At 39.4% G+C, this 19141-nt stretch overlaps 2 protein-coding genes across 2 annotated transcripts in view; both read right to left on the bottom strand.

Moving 5' to 3' along the window:
- The window catches only part of oxsr1b (oxidative stress responsive kinase 1b), a 36328-nt gene extending 23442 nt beyond the window's left edge, over positions 1 to 12886 (bottom strand). The window contains exons 1-2 of the mRNA XM_053342611.1: positions 12694 to 12886; positions 5087 to 5199 (exon numbers count right to left, since the gene is read on the bottom strand). Coding sequence (XP_053198586.1) covers positions 5087 to 5199; positions 12694 to 12763 — 183 coding nt within the window. The 5' untranslated portion in view covers positions 12764 to 12886. The remainder of the gene's footprint in view (positions 1 to 5086; positions 5200 to 12693) is intronic.
- A 1346-nt stretch (positions 12887 to 14232) lies between these two features.
- Positions 14233 to 19139, bottom strand: myd88 (MYD88 innate immune signal transduction adaptor). Its single transcript, XM_053342428.1, has 5 exons — positions 18724 to 19139; positions 17295 to 17432; positions 15736 to 15913; positions 15084 to 15175; positions 14233 to 14969 (listed from the first exon to the last, which is right to left on the bottom strand). The coding sequence occupies exons 1-5, from the start codon at positions 19028 to 19030 to the stop codon at positions 14815 to 14817; spliced, it is 870 nt and encodes a 289-aa protein (XP_053198403.1). The 5' UTR covers positions 19031 to 19139; the 3' UTR covers positions 14233 to 14814.
- Between the last annotated feature and the right edge of the window lie 2 nt (positions 19140 to 19141).

Raw genomic sequence — 19141 nt, forward strand, 5'->3', positions numbered from 1 at the left:
CCAGGAGTCGGTAGAGAAATAGGCTAGATCAATATAATGCCTTTCTATGCAGAAGTAAGAAAACAGCCGGTGCTCAGCCCTTTATACAGCTGCAAAGCTCTTTCTTTCTTTGTGTGTGTGTGTGTGTGTGTGTGTGTGTGTGTGTGTGGAAAGCAGGCAAGGCTGAGGTAATGCTGGCACAGAGGTCTAATCCATCACTTCAGCACCAGTCCCAAAGTCATTTGAGGATAGACAAGCTTCCTAAGAAAAAAGAAAGTCTGGCTGGCATCAGAGGTTGGACTAGTGATTCACAGTGGTTTTATTATTGTTTTGTGGCACTACTAGATAAATGACTGAACCTGTTATTGGAGATTGATTCAACCACAGCAGCTCTGAACTTGTTGCAATCTTATATTTGCTATTTGCTAGCGACCTGAAGTGAGATGTAAAGAGTATTAGGACAGTAATACAACCAGTTTTGAACTATTCAAGAATAATTCTGTAAAAATATATTTAATAATTATATTTTGTCCACGCAACAAACAAAAAGGAATATTTTGGCTAATAGAAGCTTATGTTTTTGTTTTTTTTACTGTTCACGGAGCAGGGCCAGCAATTCTCCCTTTACTTGGTGCTAAGTATATCTGTAGCGGGTGCACAAAGGTGAAATCGATATCAGCCATCTCATCTGATGGCAGGTTTCCCCACAAACGAGCAGACTATATCCCCTAATAGTTCAGCGTTATTGAAGACAGCTATTGAGTGTTATACCATGACAGGTTAACTGCAGGCCTGTCACCGGAGAAACACTCAACCTGAAAACATCTGTTGAAGGTGATCAATCAATATGTGCTTATGGGTCAAGCAATCAAAGGCTGACGTTCCATTAGCATAACTGCTTAGCTAACACAATGTGCATTAGCAGCAGTATGCCTCCGTTGTTGACTCATCACTATTGAGCCTGTGGCCTTCAGTGAGTGCCTCCGCCAAGCAAGGCTAGGGCAGGCAGGTGACATCATGATGGCGTTAGAAAGCACTTGACAAAAAGCAAAAAGGAGGATGTGAACTGAGTCATAATAAGGGTGGATACAGACTGTAAATGAAACAAACCCACTGGTCCATGACAGGTATAGACATGTTTAAATGCACACAAATCCACAGAGAACAATTGTCCTGTGGAGTGAAATCTTCGGTGCAAAAGGTTAAGCTTGACCAGCAACAATCCTCTGACCAACAGGTGAGCCCACATACCACTCTGCTTTTGAACTGAAGCCTTTTTCATTATCAAGCGGTCTAATAACTTCCAGTCTACCGGGCCAGATGACACGCTCTGCAAAGTTGCCTCCCCTATCATTCCCTTCTCTGGATACTACAGGCTGAGAGAGAACAATAAATGATATTGCCTCTTGGCTACTAACTGGCTTCAGTTGAGCATAACACCCCCCCCCCCCCTCTGTTCTCAGCACAGTGGAAGAGGCAGGTCACAGCAGCTCTGCGGGCCAGGGTAACCCCAGAGAAGAAAAACAATGGGATAACAGGGAGGATATCGTGGTCTGGCAGTTGGCAGGTTTTCCCATCTTTTCCAGCAGACAATGTGAGAATCAGAGAGACTCTTTGTTGTGAGGATTAGGTCACTGTAAACCTATGCTGCAGCAAAGACACTGGAGATGTTCTCATGGCTAAAACCTTTCACACTACTTCTATCCGTGCAACCTCCAATGTGTAACCTTTGACACTGGATGAAATGTTCCTGTGAAAACATTTTGCAGATGTCTCAATGCTAAAATCATATTGGTTTTTTTTTAGTATTTATGCATGATGACACCCGCAACTGCTGTACAGCATCTGTCACGCTCATTCCTGCAGAGGTACATCATGCATGTAGTTTATGTAACGTCTCTTGTGTGGACTTATTAGCCACTGATGCAGGCATGTGGAACAGATGGGTAAAATACTTCCTCAGTCTTAAGTTACATGGTGATCTTTATCAAGAGATAAAGCTCATCCAACCAGTCAGGGAAACCATTAAGAAAAACACTTTAATCTTAACATCAGCATGCACCCATCTTATGTTTCTAATACAGACTGGTCTCTTTCCAAAGCATTAAGTGAGTTCTTCCAACCATCAAATATATTATGACTCTACTTGACTTTACATGCAATTAATAGATTATTAAAATTATATTTGATTAATTTCCTACTTACTAGTGATTTCAGAAAAAATAACTATGAAGAGATGAATGGAAATAGTTCAGACAGTCTTTCTTGTGGTTTTTTGTGTGCAGCTGTGGGTGTTGCAATGACCTCATCCTAAAGCAGATTTATTCAATGCGTCCAACCTGCATATCACCACAGACACACCTAACAAAACCACCTGCAACACAAATGGTTTTATTTTCCAAGGCCACGATATGACTGAAAGCACACAACAACAATACTTCCATCATTAAATTTGAATTTCAAATATAACCCAGTGATGATACCAGAAGTAGTGCATATGGTGCCCTGTGTAGGACATTATTGTTAAGTGACTTGTGATAATGACCATCTATGTTATATTTATAAGCTGCATACATTACCATAATATACTCCTCACTGCATTTGCATGAGTTAGCCTGGAATTTATTAAGCTTGAGATTTACATATTCATCATTTGGACATCTCAATCTAAAAAACACAGATCAACAGGAAGATAAGAAGGCAGACAGCAGGTAAAAATCAACAACAACATCATACCACACCTTTCAAAGTGTTTTTCTGTTATTGCATAGATTCATACAGTCAGTATCTCCCTGACATGACACACTATCCTATACTCACATGTCTGCAGGAAATTGGCAAAATAGGGGAAGCTAGATGCTCCTAAAATGCAATTTCTCTGTGACAGGAGTGATGGAAGATTTACTTATCTAATAAATACAACGAAGCCAGCCTATTCCATATTGTGATGGTTCTATAAATGTACACTGACGTCATGCAGAATCTGAACCAAAAGCCCCCTTTTAGTTGATGTAGCCAACAAATGATCTATGCACATAGATACTCCAGGAAATAAACCCATATGTGACAGTTTGCATTCTCTCATTTCTCTCATCTTTTAAGCATTTGAAGTGTCTAAGGACCATGAAACTGAGCAAAAAAATAAATAAGTGACCTATTGTTGCAAACTGAATACAGTGCTGGGTCACAAACTGGTGCCACAGAATCACACTGATGGCAGACACACAGAGGAGCCACTATAGCAGCAATGTTGCGTCACTATCGGTTACTCAGAGCCTAACACACACTCGCTGTGACCCAATCACACAAACGCTAACCTATTGGGGAACGGAGCAGCTGCCAGTCTGTAATTGATGGGCCTTTATTATTAAAAAGGTAAAGTTAATGCAAATGATACAAACATGCCTCAGGATCATTGAACTGAGCTCAATACAAACTTACTGTCCAATAAATAACTATTTTTACCTCCACACTCAATATCTTTTTAGGTGACCATGAAAAAGATATTTTAAGGTATTTAAAAGCCAAAGATGTATCTGTGCTATATAGTAAAACCAAGTAATTGCCACACAGGAAAACGTATTTTATTTATTGTATATTTTATCTAAATTCTCTCGTAAGTTTCTATAAATAATTAAAATTAGCAATTAGTAATTAGTAATTATACAAGAGGGTATTCCACACTCAAATTGTAAACAAACCACCCCCTCATCTGATCCAGTTTGAGTACCTCAAAAGCGCCTGTCCATCAAATCACTGTGCCAGGAATAACTACGACATACCACAGCATATAGACACATGATGACATGACAGATTACTGCAATACTGATATAGAAGAATTTCACAGTAAAAAGGTTAAAGACCTGCAGGCTTCTTTAAAAGCTTGTGGCAACCTCTTTTAAAGCTGCTTCTTTAAAAAAAAAGAAAAAAAACAGGCAATCTGGGTTCAATTTAATGCTTCCTCGCCATTTAACCGGGCACCCAGCAGGCTTTGGGAGGTGGGGCGGGGGGGTCGCAACCACATGCAGGAAATCTGACCTCGCTGTATTCCATGTGACTGCCTGCTCTGAGAATCCGGGAGCAACATTCCCCTGATTCATCCTCCAGAAATCGGGGGGTTGGGTGGGGAAGAGTTCCTCCTCCTCAGTTTGCCAGTGAGTATTGAGAATGAGAAACCTGCCAGTGATCTCTAGCCATAATCTTTCATGCGCACATATAAGTTTACACAATGTTTATTGCCCCACAGGTTACTTTCACAGACTTTTGGATGGAGCTACGAGAGAAGACTGGAAAAATCCATCAATCACGCCTCTGGGTTAAGTTAATAACAGTTCATTTACCACTGCAGGACCAAAAAACTGAGGTCTGGTATCTGTGGGTGCTCTGGAACACAACGGTTCATTTTGACACAAAGTTAAAACACAGTTTTGCTCTATAATGTGTCAATCTTTTAATTTTCTAACTAAAAAAAAAGTTCTGATCATCGTGATAACTGTAAAATAAAGAACAAATTAAATAGATGGTCTGACAAATACTAAAAACTAAAATATTGCGTGTGAGAAACTCTTTGTCATCTCCAAAGGATGCTAACCACAAACAAACACACAATTGTACATTGTGTCTACATGCAGGGATATAATACTTCCACCTCTTGAGCTAAGTCATAAACCACATGTCGTACAGTTAATGATGTGCCGAGCAGTAGAGCAAGATTGCATTGAGGGTAATGACGACACAATACAGCCTTCAGGAAGATGTCCCACGGTGGTCTAATAGTTTCCTGGCAGTGAGTGGAGACTCCTTCAGAGAACAACCAGAATAGTGTTTGAAGTGACAGGGATGATTGGAGGAGGACTGGGAGAAAACGAGTAATGAAAAGCAGAGGTGGAACTAACTCTGTGCACACGTGCAGACCGCAGAGACAAAGCCCTAAATGCAATCTTGTGCTGGAAGCGAGTAGCTGCCTTTGATCACACATGAAAAGTAACAAGGCCACAAAAATGCTCAATTTAATGTGCATTTAATGAGCAGTGTGTGTGTGTGTGTGTGTGTGTGTATGTATGTGTGTGTGTATGTGTGTGTGTGTGTGTGTGTGTGTGTGTCTTACCAAGAGTTCGTCCATACTAGTCTGGCACTTCTCTAGGTTGATGCGTTTGATGGCCACCTTCTCCTTGCGTGGTAGACAGTAGGCTGCTTGAACCACTGCGGTGGCTCCACTCCCTAAAAACAGAGAGAATTGACTCAGGTTTGTTACATAAAACACGTACAATCCAAGTTATAGTCACATCCTTAGGCTCTGTATGCCTCTTCTCTAACCCACCCCCTCCTCTACATTCAAAAACCATGATTACTATACTATAGGATTATAAACCTAACTTTTACCCATTACCATAAAGTCCTCCCGAGTTCAAGAAAGTTAAAGAGAGTTCTGCTTTGACAGTTCATCCGATTTCTTTTCGGTACAGCTTAACCGTCATCAATTATGAATGAGCTTTTCCAAATCCCGCCTGATGAAGCAGGTCTGATTGGGGCCGGTGACTCTGCTAAACCAAGCACATCTCCTGAGGCTCATCTCAGACAGGACCAAAGTCTGCAGTTTGGAAATGTCTCCTTTTTCCTGGACTTTATACTCTTGGCACAATGTAAAGATTTTGCTCACAGTCACAGCTCACTCAAACAACACCGTTTCCTGTGCTTTTAAGACTTTGCAGAACACTGCAGTGTGTTGGAACCTGATTATTCAATCCTTTAGGCCTCTAAGGCTCTAACAAAGCTGTATATCAGGTAATTACTCTATGATGCACACAGGGGGAATGCAGACTGGCAATGTAGACCTCATTATGAGGCATTAAATGAAGACACAAAATAACAAAAAATCTTTTAAAATAAGATAAAACACACACTGGAACATCTCCTCACAGTGACTCTTATAGCAGCAGCTCTATAAGTGGGGCTAAAGTCTAATATGTGCAGTCATATAGAGCAGTATGCAGTAAAACTAAACAAGCTAACATACAGTATGTGCAATTTCTGAAGACCTGGGAACAATCAACTGCAGTTTATGTGCTTTTGCAGCATGTTGGGTCATAACAACACTGGGAAGTCTATGCCATCTTCTCCAACTATTTGATGCACTAGCAAACAACACACAGACTACAATCTGATAGAAACTCAAATCCTACAACAGCGGGCTAATCTTTCTTTTGAATAATGTGTGATCGTCTGAGTGAAATCCTCCCCAGGAGAGGAAGGCCTGTTGTTCCTGATCGTGTGAGGTTATTTCACTGCCCCCTCAATGCTCTTATTTAAAACGCCATGCGTTCACACGCACACGGCTGTTTCCACAAGATCTCCGGTGTATACGTGACGCTAAGAGATGCTAGGAGTGCTTTCTCTTCTGGCAAGACGCTTTGGTGGGTGGAAGAGTGTTAGTCCACCCTCCAGTAAGCTTTTCCTAACCTCCTTTGCCCTCATCTTAGCCTTGCCCAAATATTAACAAAGTGCTCATTGTTTGTGAGTTTTCATTGAGCCAGCAGTGTATGGAGGTTTAAAAAAAAGGTGGGGGGCTATATTAAAGAAAAAAAAAAACAGTTCCCTGATTTTAATTAAAAAGTAAAGCTGTCCCTGAAGACGTAACCACTTTTTATTTAACTGTTTTCATTCTAGATAATTACAACTTCAGGCTGTGTGAGTGAAGCAGAGAATAATACAGGATAAAGCTATTCAACATGAGATTAAACACTGACTCTTGATCTCCAATAATCCATTGACATTGACATTGACAATAACAGATTGACAGTCTGACTCACTTTAATCATCACAAATATATCTCAACGTATTCCAACAGCTGGTGGGTACCATCTATTGACCATTGCTCAAAACCAAGGGGCTGATCATGCTGTAAATATATCCTAAAGCCCCCCCACCTCCACCTCCACCTCCACCAATACTAAACAAACCTCTGGAGGTGGGCCAGTGATGGGAAGCTCACTCAGCCCAGCTGGACCGCAGGGAGCCAGTTGCCCTGTACACAGTGGAGTGTAAATTCCTCCACACAAACAAACAGCCAGTCGTCAGGGGTGGCTGGACAAGCTGGAGAGCATGTGTGCTTATGTGAAGAGAGGATGGAAAAAAAAAAAGGGGGGAGATTGTTGGGTTTGCAGCAGGACGAGGTCAGAGGGCACCAAGTCTCCATGAGCCATTTAGACCTGCAGAAGCCAGTCAAGCTGCCATTTGGGTCCTTGAGTTGATATAGATCCGATACTCTTTGATATTTGCCACTTCCAAGCTTAGCACAAGGTTATCCTGCTGAGCATTTGTGTCCCTACTGTTTGTATCCAGTTACATGATTATTCAATACTTCACAAGGCCTTTGAGGCTCTAACCCAAAGCTGCATATCAGGTAATTACTCCACGATGCGCGCAGAGTAATGAAGCAGACTTTATTATAAGGCATTAAATAGACACAAGTCACAGAAAATCGTATAAGATGAGCCACACATCATCACATTTCCTCACACTGACTCTCACTGACATCATCATTATCCTTATCATGAGAATGTGAGGAAGCACGTAAAAGAGCAAATGAGAAGTGCTGCAGTGGTGCCAGGGCTTTTGAGAAACTCAGGCCAACATCTAATCTAATAAACTGTCTGGCACAGACATAAAAGCTGAATATCGAGCGGCCTTTGATACGCAGCCTTTATTTTTTTGTAAATTAATTAATAAATCAACAAAATATGAGCAAAATAGGACTCAGCTTTTCACAAATACGAGTATAAAAACGACTTCAAAAGTTCTTTGTCTATATTTTTTCTTTTTCTATTTCCAGTTACACCCAAAAAAATAGTCTGAGCTTGTTTTGAATGTGGACAGCTAAATCAAATCTATATATTAAGTTACCACATTAGACAAAATCAAATGAAGATGATCCAGCTGCCAGCTGAAAATGTGGCACGTTGACGTGACCGAGAGGCTTATGTAAGCTTTTCTGTTTGTTGATTTCCATTTTGTGTTTTCTGTGTTTTATTTCATTTTTAATGGTGTCGACTGTAATTACAAAAACTTAGAAATAGACATTACTAAAGTAACTGCAGTTTATGGAGATGTTCTTTTTTCCTTGTGTGTGTGTGTGATTGTGTATTAGAAAGAAAAAAAACATTTAAAAGAAAATATCTACAAACCAAAGACAGTTTTTTTTTTGTTTCCAGTAATTTACATCTATAATTATCCCAGTATTTATTTATGATCTGGTACTGATCACTAGTTTTGTCTTTCTTTTATTAATGCGGCTGAGTTTCACAAATATCCAGGCCTCCAGTTACTCTGAATTCAAGTTTCACTCAGTAGTTACAGTTTAGATAAATGGGCTTTTGTAAAAATGTATCATCGTTTGTCATGTTCAGTTTTAATTAAATGTGCAGCAATCTCTAGAGCACTCTCTAGACATAGAGGAACACATCCTCTCCAGACAGTGAAAAAAGTTGCAGGCAGCGTGAAAAAAACCCTTCTGTGGGAGATAACATTGACAAAACAATCATGATCTTTAGAAAAGCAGTCAATGTTTTCTGTAAGCATGTTTCCTCAAAACAAGTGGAGCTCTACATGGGAAGCCTTATGGGCATCATACTACAACCTGAAATGTATGAATGTGACATGCAAGAGTAAGGCTTTTTGGTAATGATGACCTTAGCTGTTGAGCCTGTATACTCTGGTGAGGACTTGCTATTAATCATCAGGCTGCCATGTTTGCTCTTTTGGGAGTCAACATCCAAGTACAAGAATGTTTGCATTCCTCCTATTCTGGTGTGTCTCTCTGAAGTCTAATAAATAAGCAAGATAGCAAAACACAGAGGAATATAACAAACAGAATGAGAGGCTTTAGTTACACTTATTAGAACTGTTTAAAGACCATGAAAATACCAAGAGGCCATTTTAATATCAAGGTTTCATTCAACAGTCATTATGGACTGTTTCTCATGAGATACAGACCCTGAATAAAATAATACCTCACATTATGGGGCCATCATTTTCCTGATGAATAGGCGAAGTTATTGGTCAAAAAGGGCTTGATAAGGTTGAGACAGAACATTCACTGTTCTAGTTCATTAACCGCAAAAAGGTACATCGTGCCCGTACAATAATATCTTATCAGATTAGCTTGGCTTGGAATTAGCTTCTTAATGGTCACTACGTGAGGGCTGTGTCAATGTCCCCCTTCAGTAGTTATGACCAGCAGTGTGGCAGCAGCACTCAGTTTGTCTTTCCTGCCCTCGCCGGGCCAGTCTGCCTGACGTCAGTCGTTTTTTGATTACATTTCCTCTGCATACCTGGCTGACATTCCACACATTACTTAAAAAGGTACAAAGACATGTCACACATGACTTGCAATTGCAGTCAGGCCTCCCTGCGTGCACTCCTCCAATATCCGGAGATACAATACAATTAATGTGGCTTAAACCTTGACGTGAACATTTAATTGAGAGAAATGTGAGGCAGAAGGTTGCGTGCTCTTGTGGTAAGTTCCTTTGAACCCAATCATCAGTTTTCAAAAACCAACTGAGGGACAGGACATGCAACAGGGAGGAAACATGGTTGCCGGTGGATACAAACAGTTGGAGCAGAAAGTTTCCGATCCAGTTTTGTCAATATGAATGACCCAAAGTCTCATCCAGAGTGAGAGAGCAAGCTGTACTTTTCTTTTCCAGTATGATCCAATGCTCACTGTGGTGACAACAGTGGATGTGAACCAAGTAATAACAAGTCATTTTTCCCTGGGGAAGGTACCAAAACAATAGGTCTACTGGGCATGCTGGACGGGCAGGGCCATCCTCACAACACCTATTCCCAGCTGAGCAGAGCTATAAGCAGCCTTGCTCAGTCATCATATACTACCCTTTCCTGCTTTTACCAGCAGTATTGACTGATGGCTACCTGTTGATGCCTTAAGTAATGATGAAGAGACACACCTTTTGAGCTGGCACTGCAATCAGCAAAAGATTGCATCCATTTATATGAACTGTCCAAACTAGACATTAACGACAGTAACACACCTTAAAACATCATTATTTTCACTCCCTAAAGATACTCATGTACAAAAATATCACAAAACATCGTGTGAGGGCAGCAGTGTAAAATACAAAACAAAAGAAACTGTGAAAATACATAATTGTCCATCAAGGGTGGAGATAATCGTTAATTAATCGTAATCAAGGTTAAAAGTTCAATTAATCGTGATTTAAATTTTTTCCATAATCGCTCAGCTCTACTTTCAAATACACACAGCAGCCTGAAATATTTTGGTAATCTCCAGCACTCAATACTGTGCTTGTATTTATCCACCCTCTCCCCAAATACACACCCCAAAACACCACCACAACCCACTCCTAACCGATGGAGCAACCTCGGACATGTGCCGTCCAAACGTGACACCACAGTGCAAACTTTAAAACTTAAGCAATTTATTTGGGAATCCAAAATATTGAGGTTTCTATCTCATACCTTGACTCAAGTTAAATTCCTGGCAGTATGTTGAGGGAAACCCTGAGGACAAATGTCAGGACAGTAACTTCAGGAAAAGAGTGATTTCAATTCCGAGTAACCCCACCCCCCCTCCTCCCCCCGCCCTTCAGTCTACATTACAAGAACAGGAAGAGTGCATCAGTGTGCCCCCAGTATAGTTTTTCCTCATCTTGAACTTAACAAGATCCTTAATGCAACATGGAAAGATGGCATTGATTTGAACCAATCACTGATCTAGTAGTAGGCCTAAAAGAGGAAACTGCAGCGTCTGACTGAGACTGAAAAAGCTGTGTTGGTAGTATGGTAATCAAGCAATGACTGTGTGAGTGCTGAGAGAGAAAGAGAAAGAAGACTTAGAGAGAGAAAGAGCTCCACAGGACTGTTGGCAAGGTTTAATATGAACAGAAGCAGATGCTAAACAGGAGTTTTCTTGTTTAAGTTGTGTTCACGCGGAGCCTGAGGACACAGATTCACACAAGGGGTTCTGCTAATTTAGACGAAGTACAATGTTGACCAGCTCATTTACTTTCAAGGACCACGTATAATTCAGAAAACTAGGCAAAGAAACTGGGCTAACTGCACAATTCATTTCCAAAGCTAAGCTGATAATCATCATCAATCACTTCTCCTAGCCTTAAGTTAAGTAAGCATGCATGCATGCACGCTGCAGTCCAACCTTGAAATAGCCGTACCAGTTTCAAACCAATGTTGACAATTTGTGTGACATATTGCGTAAGAAAATGCCACAGAGCTGGTTTCTATACAAGAGGGGCTTTATCGCAGTGTGTATGCTAAATTGCAGTGTGCTATCTTGTGTGGTACCCCAGATCAAATTTTCCAAGAAATTCAAGGGGAAATGTAGAAATGGGTTAAATTCAACTCTCTGAAAAGTACACAAAAAGGTTAATTTAGGGCCTGCAGAATGGGCCCTCTATAAACACACAGATTCCAATGTACAGGAAACATGCACTGCTTGGGTAAAGTAAACCAGGGGCACAACTAAGTGATTTGGGAGGACAATACTTTGCTTATATGTTACACACTCCTTCTTATTCTACTTCTCCCTCTTCACAAAGTCAGCCGAGGTAGGTCAGATATTTGTGGGGTGGGGCATTTCATAACTTCACAAGTAAAAGCTGTCATCCCTCAGGCCGGCTCAGGACTCTCCGAGGTTTGACACTGCAGAGAAAAGGTGTAATACGCCTCCTATCACACTGGAGTGGAAAGAGAAAATTGGGCACAGATACAAAGCAATTACTTTGTTATGAAATGGTTAAATCCCAGACAAGGTAAAAAAAAAAAAAAAAAAAAGAAGTCATATTTGGTGATGTTACCCCACAATTTATTACATGTCTCCAGTTTTCTGTGAGGGAGACGGTTTGACACCCCCATAATACTGATTAATCCTCTCCAAAGAGTTCTGCGTAACTGGATTAATTCAGGCAGTAAATTGCCCAAAACAATACCCTACTCTGGGAAGGACCATGAAGTATGATCACTGGACCAACAGTGTTTTGGGGAAAAGTCCTGTGCTTGAGTTTATGCTAATTGAAAATGGGCGTGAACTCACACAGTATAAATTTAAGATGGTTTATCTACCATTACGAGGCTGACATTTTTCTTTAGGGTGCAACAATACAATAATGTGTCTTTCCTATAGAAAAGGGATGAAATTGTGAATATGTTATTCAAAATGTATTTTCTACTGTGCCGGTTGGGTTCCGTCTTAACTAGACTGACTGACATTTATAAAACTGACGATATAGTTAATATTCATATAATATCATACATGGGATGCCCTCTATTTAGAGCACATTAATGAAATTATTAAATTAGCTAGTCACACGGATAACCGATGAAAGCGGTTTATTTCCAGCAAATAGTCAGTAACGTTATTGGCGCTCGGTTACTACTTCGGCATAGCCCCGGCGGACGGAGTGGCCGCTCTCGCTGGAGACACTCCTTTGACTCCAAGGCACAACACCGCCCGGCTGGCACTGCCTGGTCGCCACATGCGATGAACTCAACACTAGCTCAAGAAAAAGAAGATGCCTTCTGCTCGTTTTCATACTTCAAAGACGCTACGGCTAATGTTAGGGGTAATAACCAACCCCTCTTTTAGTGAGCTAACAGCGGCAATTCACAGATAGTCAGTTAATAGTACGTTAAGCTAACAAGCTACGGATCACATACCAATCACCTCGTGTAGCTCATAATCATCTTTGTTGATGGACCACGGTTGGGAGCTCAGGTCCTCCGACATGGCTGAGGAGTCTGTTGAGGCCGTGCTATGTGTAAAAAAGGTGGTGAATCCAAAGACCGTGCGTAAAAAGATGTCAAAGTAGTCCAAACAGCACCAACAAGGGCGACACTTCCCCTTCTTTGCGAATCCTGCAGCACTCCTGTCATTCCCAAAGTTTGACACTAGCCTAGCAGCCCCGCCCACCGCATTCCTACTGAGCTAATGTGGACCTTCCTGGCGGACATGTTGGGTGTGGCACTTCAGACTGCACACTGAGCTGTTGTCAGTGACGACGAAAATACATTGGTTGGTGAACGGCCAACGTTGAAATGCAATGTGAAGACAGATTGAGACAGAAGCTTTTTTCTATGGATGACGGTGCTTATTTATGATGTCTAAGTATTGTAAACACTACAAAGAGTGTTTAAATGTGGGATAAGAAAGGAGCTAAGGTTCCGCCACACGTCTAATGGCGGGCTGTCATTGTTTAGCGCACTCTTTTCCCTTTATGGGGTCTTTTAGGTATTATATTGCTGCCATGTAGCAGAAAAAACATCTTTCTTTCGCCAAGAATATGACATAACCCACTCCCATAATTCACAGTTCTTTTCTAATCCAAACAACTTGACTGGTGGAGCATAGTTAGTTGTTAAACTGCCTGTGAAGTGCTACCTGACAGGCTAAATTTAGGGCACAAAAACCCAATAAAAGGCGTAAATCCCCAGTTCACGTTCCCTCTTCATTACATCCAGTAGCGCCACCACTGGCAATGAACGGAATAACACGTAGGATTTGCACAATCACGACACTTACTGGAGAAACACTGTGATTTCATGACAGCCAGGGTTGGGAAGATTACTTTGGAAATGTAATTTGTTACAGATTACTAGTTATCCCATTTAAAATGTAATAAGTAATGTAATTATTTCAATGACTTAATCAAAGTAATGTCACTAGTTACATTTAATTACTTTTCTAATGAATGTTTTCAGCTTTTGGGGTAAGCGTATCTATTAAGCCCCAAAAAGTTCAGGTGTTTTTCGTGGATACTGACATGACTTATAAGTGAGATCATTTCTTATAAAGTAAGATTTGGCTCTCATTTGAGTTGAATTGAAAAGTCAACAGTCTGACATGGGCTTAATTGGTACTGTGACACCATTTAAGCCTATGTGTGTCTTCAATTAAGGTTGATTTCTAAGAATTAGAAATAGCAATATATGTATTCAGTAACATGTTAAATATTACAAAATGAGGAAAAAACCTCTTCCTAAGCAAACTCTTAAAGGTCTGACTTTAGATGTAAGGCCCTTTTTAATATTTTTTCTAAGAAACTAACTTAAATTTATTTTGTATTAAATTATTAAATAAACACCATCATCCCCAACACTGATGACTGCACATATGCTTTATAAATAAAAGAAAGCTTGTAAAAGCTGTGTTAAACTTAATTTTAGGATATTTCACTCACACAATAGAATTAACACACTTTTTTATTAAGACCATAGAAAAATACAGAATCAAATGTAAATATATGTGACAGAGAACGTGGGAGAGAAAGGCAGGTGTCAACAGGCAGTTAAAATATTGCAAGTTTGTGAAAGTATCACAATATCGCTTCCTCTTGAATCTTTAATCTCATCTAGAAGTTGACTCAAAAGAGGAAGTGGCCCGAAGAGCATTTTACAAAGCATCCACAATGTTCACAGAGCATTTAGTACATGCTGAATACCAAGATACCAATGTAGCTCAATAAATACTATATAACCTTCAGTATTCTTGAATTTTAAATAACAGCTGTGTGCAGTAAGAACCATTTCTGATATTCAGTATCGTTGTGCCATTTGAGTTTCATCATAATAATGTTCAGTAACCACTATGTCATTTTCAAAGGGAAGCCATGTAGTAACATAAAATGAAGACACAGTAAATGAGAAGTGGTTTCATAAGCCAGCTGGATTTGATCACAAGCAATAGCACAAAAAGGTAAACCTGTCATGTTTGGGCATTGCGTGACACACATAATCCATTAGATGGAATAAAAAGGCAACTCTAAACTGCCTGGTCCACAATTATGGCAGTGAAAGAGCTTTGGCCAGCCGTCCCCAGAACCAGGCCTGTGTACAAGGCCGGGTGTAGTCACATTTGGTGAGGAAGCGTAAGATGCTGGGGAAGGGTTTTGTCATTGACTTGTACACCACTGGAATAAGCCGTTTACTTCGAGCTCCTGTAATGGCAAATAGGGATGACAGGTTAGTCACGCATTGGGAAACATGTACACACAAACATAGGTCAGTAAAAGGAAGATATAGCTGTTTAACATGACAACAATTTAACTTACCAGGACAGAGGCTGAGAGCAAACTTAGTCTGAAAGTCACAGGCGTCGCTCTCAAGATATTCATCTGTGATCACAGCCACCATCCTCTTACATCTGCACAGATGGTCACAAACAGTTTATTTAATTTCAGTTGAGTGTGATAGGGAGGTTTATTAACTTTGGTTTCTTGCTTTGTACATTTAAAATGAAACTGAATAGATTTCCACTATGACTGAAACTTTTGTGTCTTTATTAATCTGTGACCTTTCCATTTCTATTTGACACCCACTGTGACTAATGATATACAATCAGATGGTAAAATATATTTGATTGCATTTGCGTTATTAGAAAGGCAACATACACATCAGTTTTGATAACTGTTTGTGCAGCAGTCTATGCTGCATCAGAACTATATATAAATGCACAGTTGTATTACATGTAATTAATATTTAAAAAACACAGAAATCAAACATTCAATATATGACACACCATCTCTGTATCTTGTGACATTGCATTGCTTTTACCATGCTTGTGTTGAACTAATCTGTGTTCAAGCATTAGACTCAGCTAGATGTATCAGTGTGTTTTTGGACCTAGAATTGTCTAGGTAAAGTAAAGTTAAAGAATGAATCAACATGAGATAGCATCCATGTTATTGTGCGTTTGTATCTCACCTTTTCTCAATGAGTTCACTAGTGATAGTCCAAACACAGGAGCCTGGGAGGACATTTCTGTCGAACACGCACAGTTTCAGATTGTGATCCGTCTGTTCCAACTCTCGGATCATCTCGTGGACAAACTCGATGTCACTCTGGCAGTAGCAGATGAAGGCATCAAACAGCTCAGGAGCACCTGGAATCAATTGAGTTCCAGTTAAATTCAATAATACAACTATATTTATCCTTACAAGGGCAGTATTGCATAAGAGCAACAAGTACACACAATAAACTGGGCAAAAATATTTTTCACCTGAAATGAAATATATTCCACAGAAGTACAACATAAACATAAAAACCTAACCACAAGACTGTACAGTGTTTTGGAAAGAGGTAGTGTGACATAAGTGATAAAAACATGAGATGACTTCTCAGATTAGGAGATAAATTGAAGCTTTTCCTGTGTGATACCTTACCACAAATAAACTTAATCTAACCATCTCCAGCTCAACTTTTTTTTTATATAACTGCTTTACACAGTCACGTAGTCATCTGCTGCAACTAACTATCATTTTTATTATTATTAATCTCCCAATCATTTTCTCCATTTAATTAATCAGAAAAGTTTCAAATGCTCATATTTAAGAAGCCAAATAAATTTTTTGCATCTTTCCTCAAAAAAGAACAAAAATAAAAATGTGATTATCAAAAAAGTTCCCAATTCATTATCTGTCACTTGAATAATCTATTAATCGATTAAGTGTTGCAGCTCTACTAATATGTCAAATCTAGGTGTCATTTCTAAAGAACAAATTGAGAGGTAGCATGGAATTAGTTACAGAATGGCTGTGATGCATACTCATGCATAATATAGCCTTTTATGCATACTCATACTCATTATGCATACTTTATTATGCATTTATGCATACTCATGGTGTTGAATAAATGACAGATGTGCACACAAACACACACACACACACACACACACACACACACACACACACACACACACACAAAAGTCATGCAGAACAAGCATATTAGCTAAAAATTAATATAAATCAGTTATAACATTCACTTTATTTGATCCTATTCATTATAATACAACAGCCCAATGTGTCATCTCACATTGGTATAAGGTTTAATTTCTGACCAAAATTATATTGGAAGGACAAGGTAAGCTGTAAGAAGTGCCACCATTTCTTTCTTAACAATGTCATAAAGCTTGTTGAGAGAAGCAAGGGGCATTTTTAACAGCAGACATTTTACCTTGTCATAGTAGTACAAGTATCTCTAATAATATTAGCAATGGCTCTGTTCTTTAAACAAGTGTGACAGTGAAGCAGCATGTACAACATAACGACTCTGAAACTGCTGCTGCTTAATGGAACTCAGCTGTAATCAATGTTGTTTTCGGCACCTGTGAAGTGTTTCCAGATAAAGAGACCTTTGATGAATTGACTGAAATGAATCATGTGTTTTTGCAGTGACATAATTATAACGGCATTACCTTGTATTTCTTGTCTGTATTTCTTAAAAACAAAAAGACCAAAACTACTGGAGTTGTCTAACATACTGACCTTCAGGGTCATCCTCCAGGGTGATACCACACCTTTCAGGGGTGCGAGGGACACAGCTGTCCACTACAGGAACCTGAACTGGGGGATCAGCTGCCTCCTTCTTCTTCTGGTACGCACAGTATTTCCTGACATCTTCCTCTGATACATTACAGTAAACAGTATGAGCAAACCACACAAAGACAGACAGACGCACATAATATAAACATATGTTATAGGGTTAGGGTTATATGTTATAGGAAGTGGACAAAGTCATTGCAAAATGCGTTTTAAGTGTAAATGTGAGGAAATATTGTTAACAACTACTCTGAACACACTTTTCCAGGTCAGTCTTAAACCAACAGTCAGGTAATGTAATGTAATGTAGTTTATTTATACAGCCCTTTATAACAGTCCTTGCGGTGTACCAAAGTGCTTTACAGTAGGTAATAAATAAATAAAGAGAAAAATAAAAACAATTAAAAACAATAAAATAACAGTGAAAGCAATAAAATACAACAAAATCTAATAAGATAGAATAAGATAAAATAAAATAAAATAAGATAAAATAAAATAAAAGTGTCATACTACTAGGTGTTAAAAGCCATCCTAAAAAAGTGCGTTTTAGCCTGGACTTGAAGAGACCCAGGTCAGTAGTAGTACGCAGGTCTCCATATGAACACTGAAAGAGGTTTACTTTCATGTTATCATTCCTCCTTTCAATACTGGCTGTTAAAACATCCCCTTAATGTGTTTTCAATGTAGCCTACGAGATGTAAACGAAACTCCACAGTGCAGTCCACAGTCATTTAGTGCAAAAATGCCTTTGAAGGTTTATTTGAAGCTTATATGAGTCTTGAGCAGTCTGAGTCAGTCATATAGTCATATCAAGAGAATATCTGACAAATTTAGTCTTTTTGGTATCAAATTCCCTCTTTGTGTTTCCCTGTTTAACTGTGGTGGAAGTATAGAAATACAAAGAGGAACTTTGGTACTAATAATAAGACAGTGACATAAGGTGACAGTGGCATATCTGCTTGACCTGACATTACTTACTTGGAAGACTGAAGCTTCATATTAGACTCAGATAAACTTTTAAAACACATTTTTTAACAGAAGAAGACTTGTAGATTTTGTCCCCAGGCAAATTCTGAAGGAATCTAATTATTAGTATGAGTACAATTATTTAAAAAATGTCAGTGTTTATTCGGGGCCTGATTGTTGTTTTAAGACAAATGTATTCTTTAATAAATCTAGAATCACTGTTGACCACATTTCAGTATGTGGTATTTTGGCAATAAAGGAATTTTGACATATGAATCATTTCCTGGTGAAATGACAGGATGGACAAAAACAAGCCTCATCAGTAAACTTCTGGGTGTCGATTATATATTATTCCCTTAACAAAGTGAGCATTAATGTTCAAAACAAACTCCACACTACTTCAACTCACCTATCAAAGGACGGAGATCTTCTACGATGTCGTTTCTCTCCACCTCCGTTAGGATTGACAACAACTTTCCCACTGTGGCTTCAGTCCGAACCTGCCAATCCTCCACGATCCTCAGAGTGGGGTTTTTTGTATCCTCGTAGTTTTTGATCTCCAAGTAAGAAAAGCCCATGACTTCTGCAACAGCCATCCAGTCCGAGGCCACTGTGGTTCTGGGGTTCAGATAAAGTCCCAACTTTTTTCGACAAGTGACATTAAGTGCAATAAGAGGAATCGTATCGAAGTCAACTTTTGAATCTGCGCAAGCCATGTTTGAAAGTTTCTAGAAACTTCCTTTTAACACGATCAGTCTTTGTTTTTTTTAGTTAAAGCACGAGAAAGGAAACATAGTAACAAGCAGACGACGTGCTTGAAAGTAGTT

The sequence above is a fragment of the Scomber japonicus genome, chromosome 21 (genome assembly GCF_027409825.1).
Source record: "Scomber japonicus isolate fScoJap1 chromosome 21, fScoJap1.pri, whole genome shotgun sequence".
NCBI classification, from domain to species: Eukaryota; Metazoa; Chordata; class Actinopteri; order Scombriformes; family Scombridae; genus Scomber; species Scomber japonicus.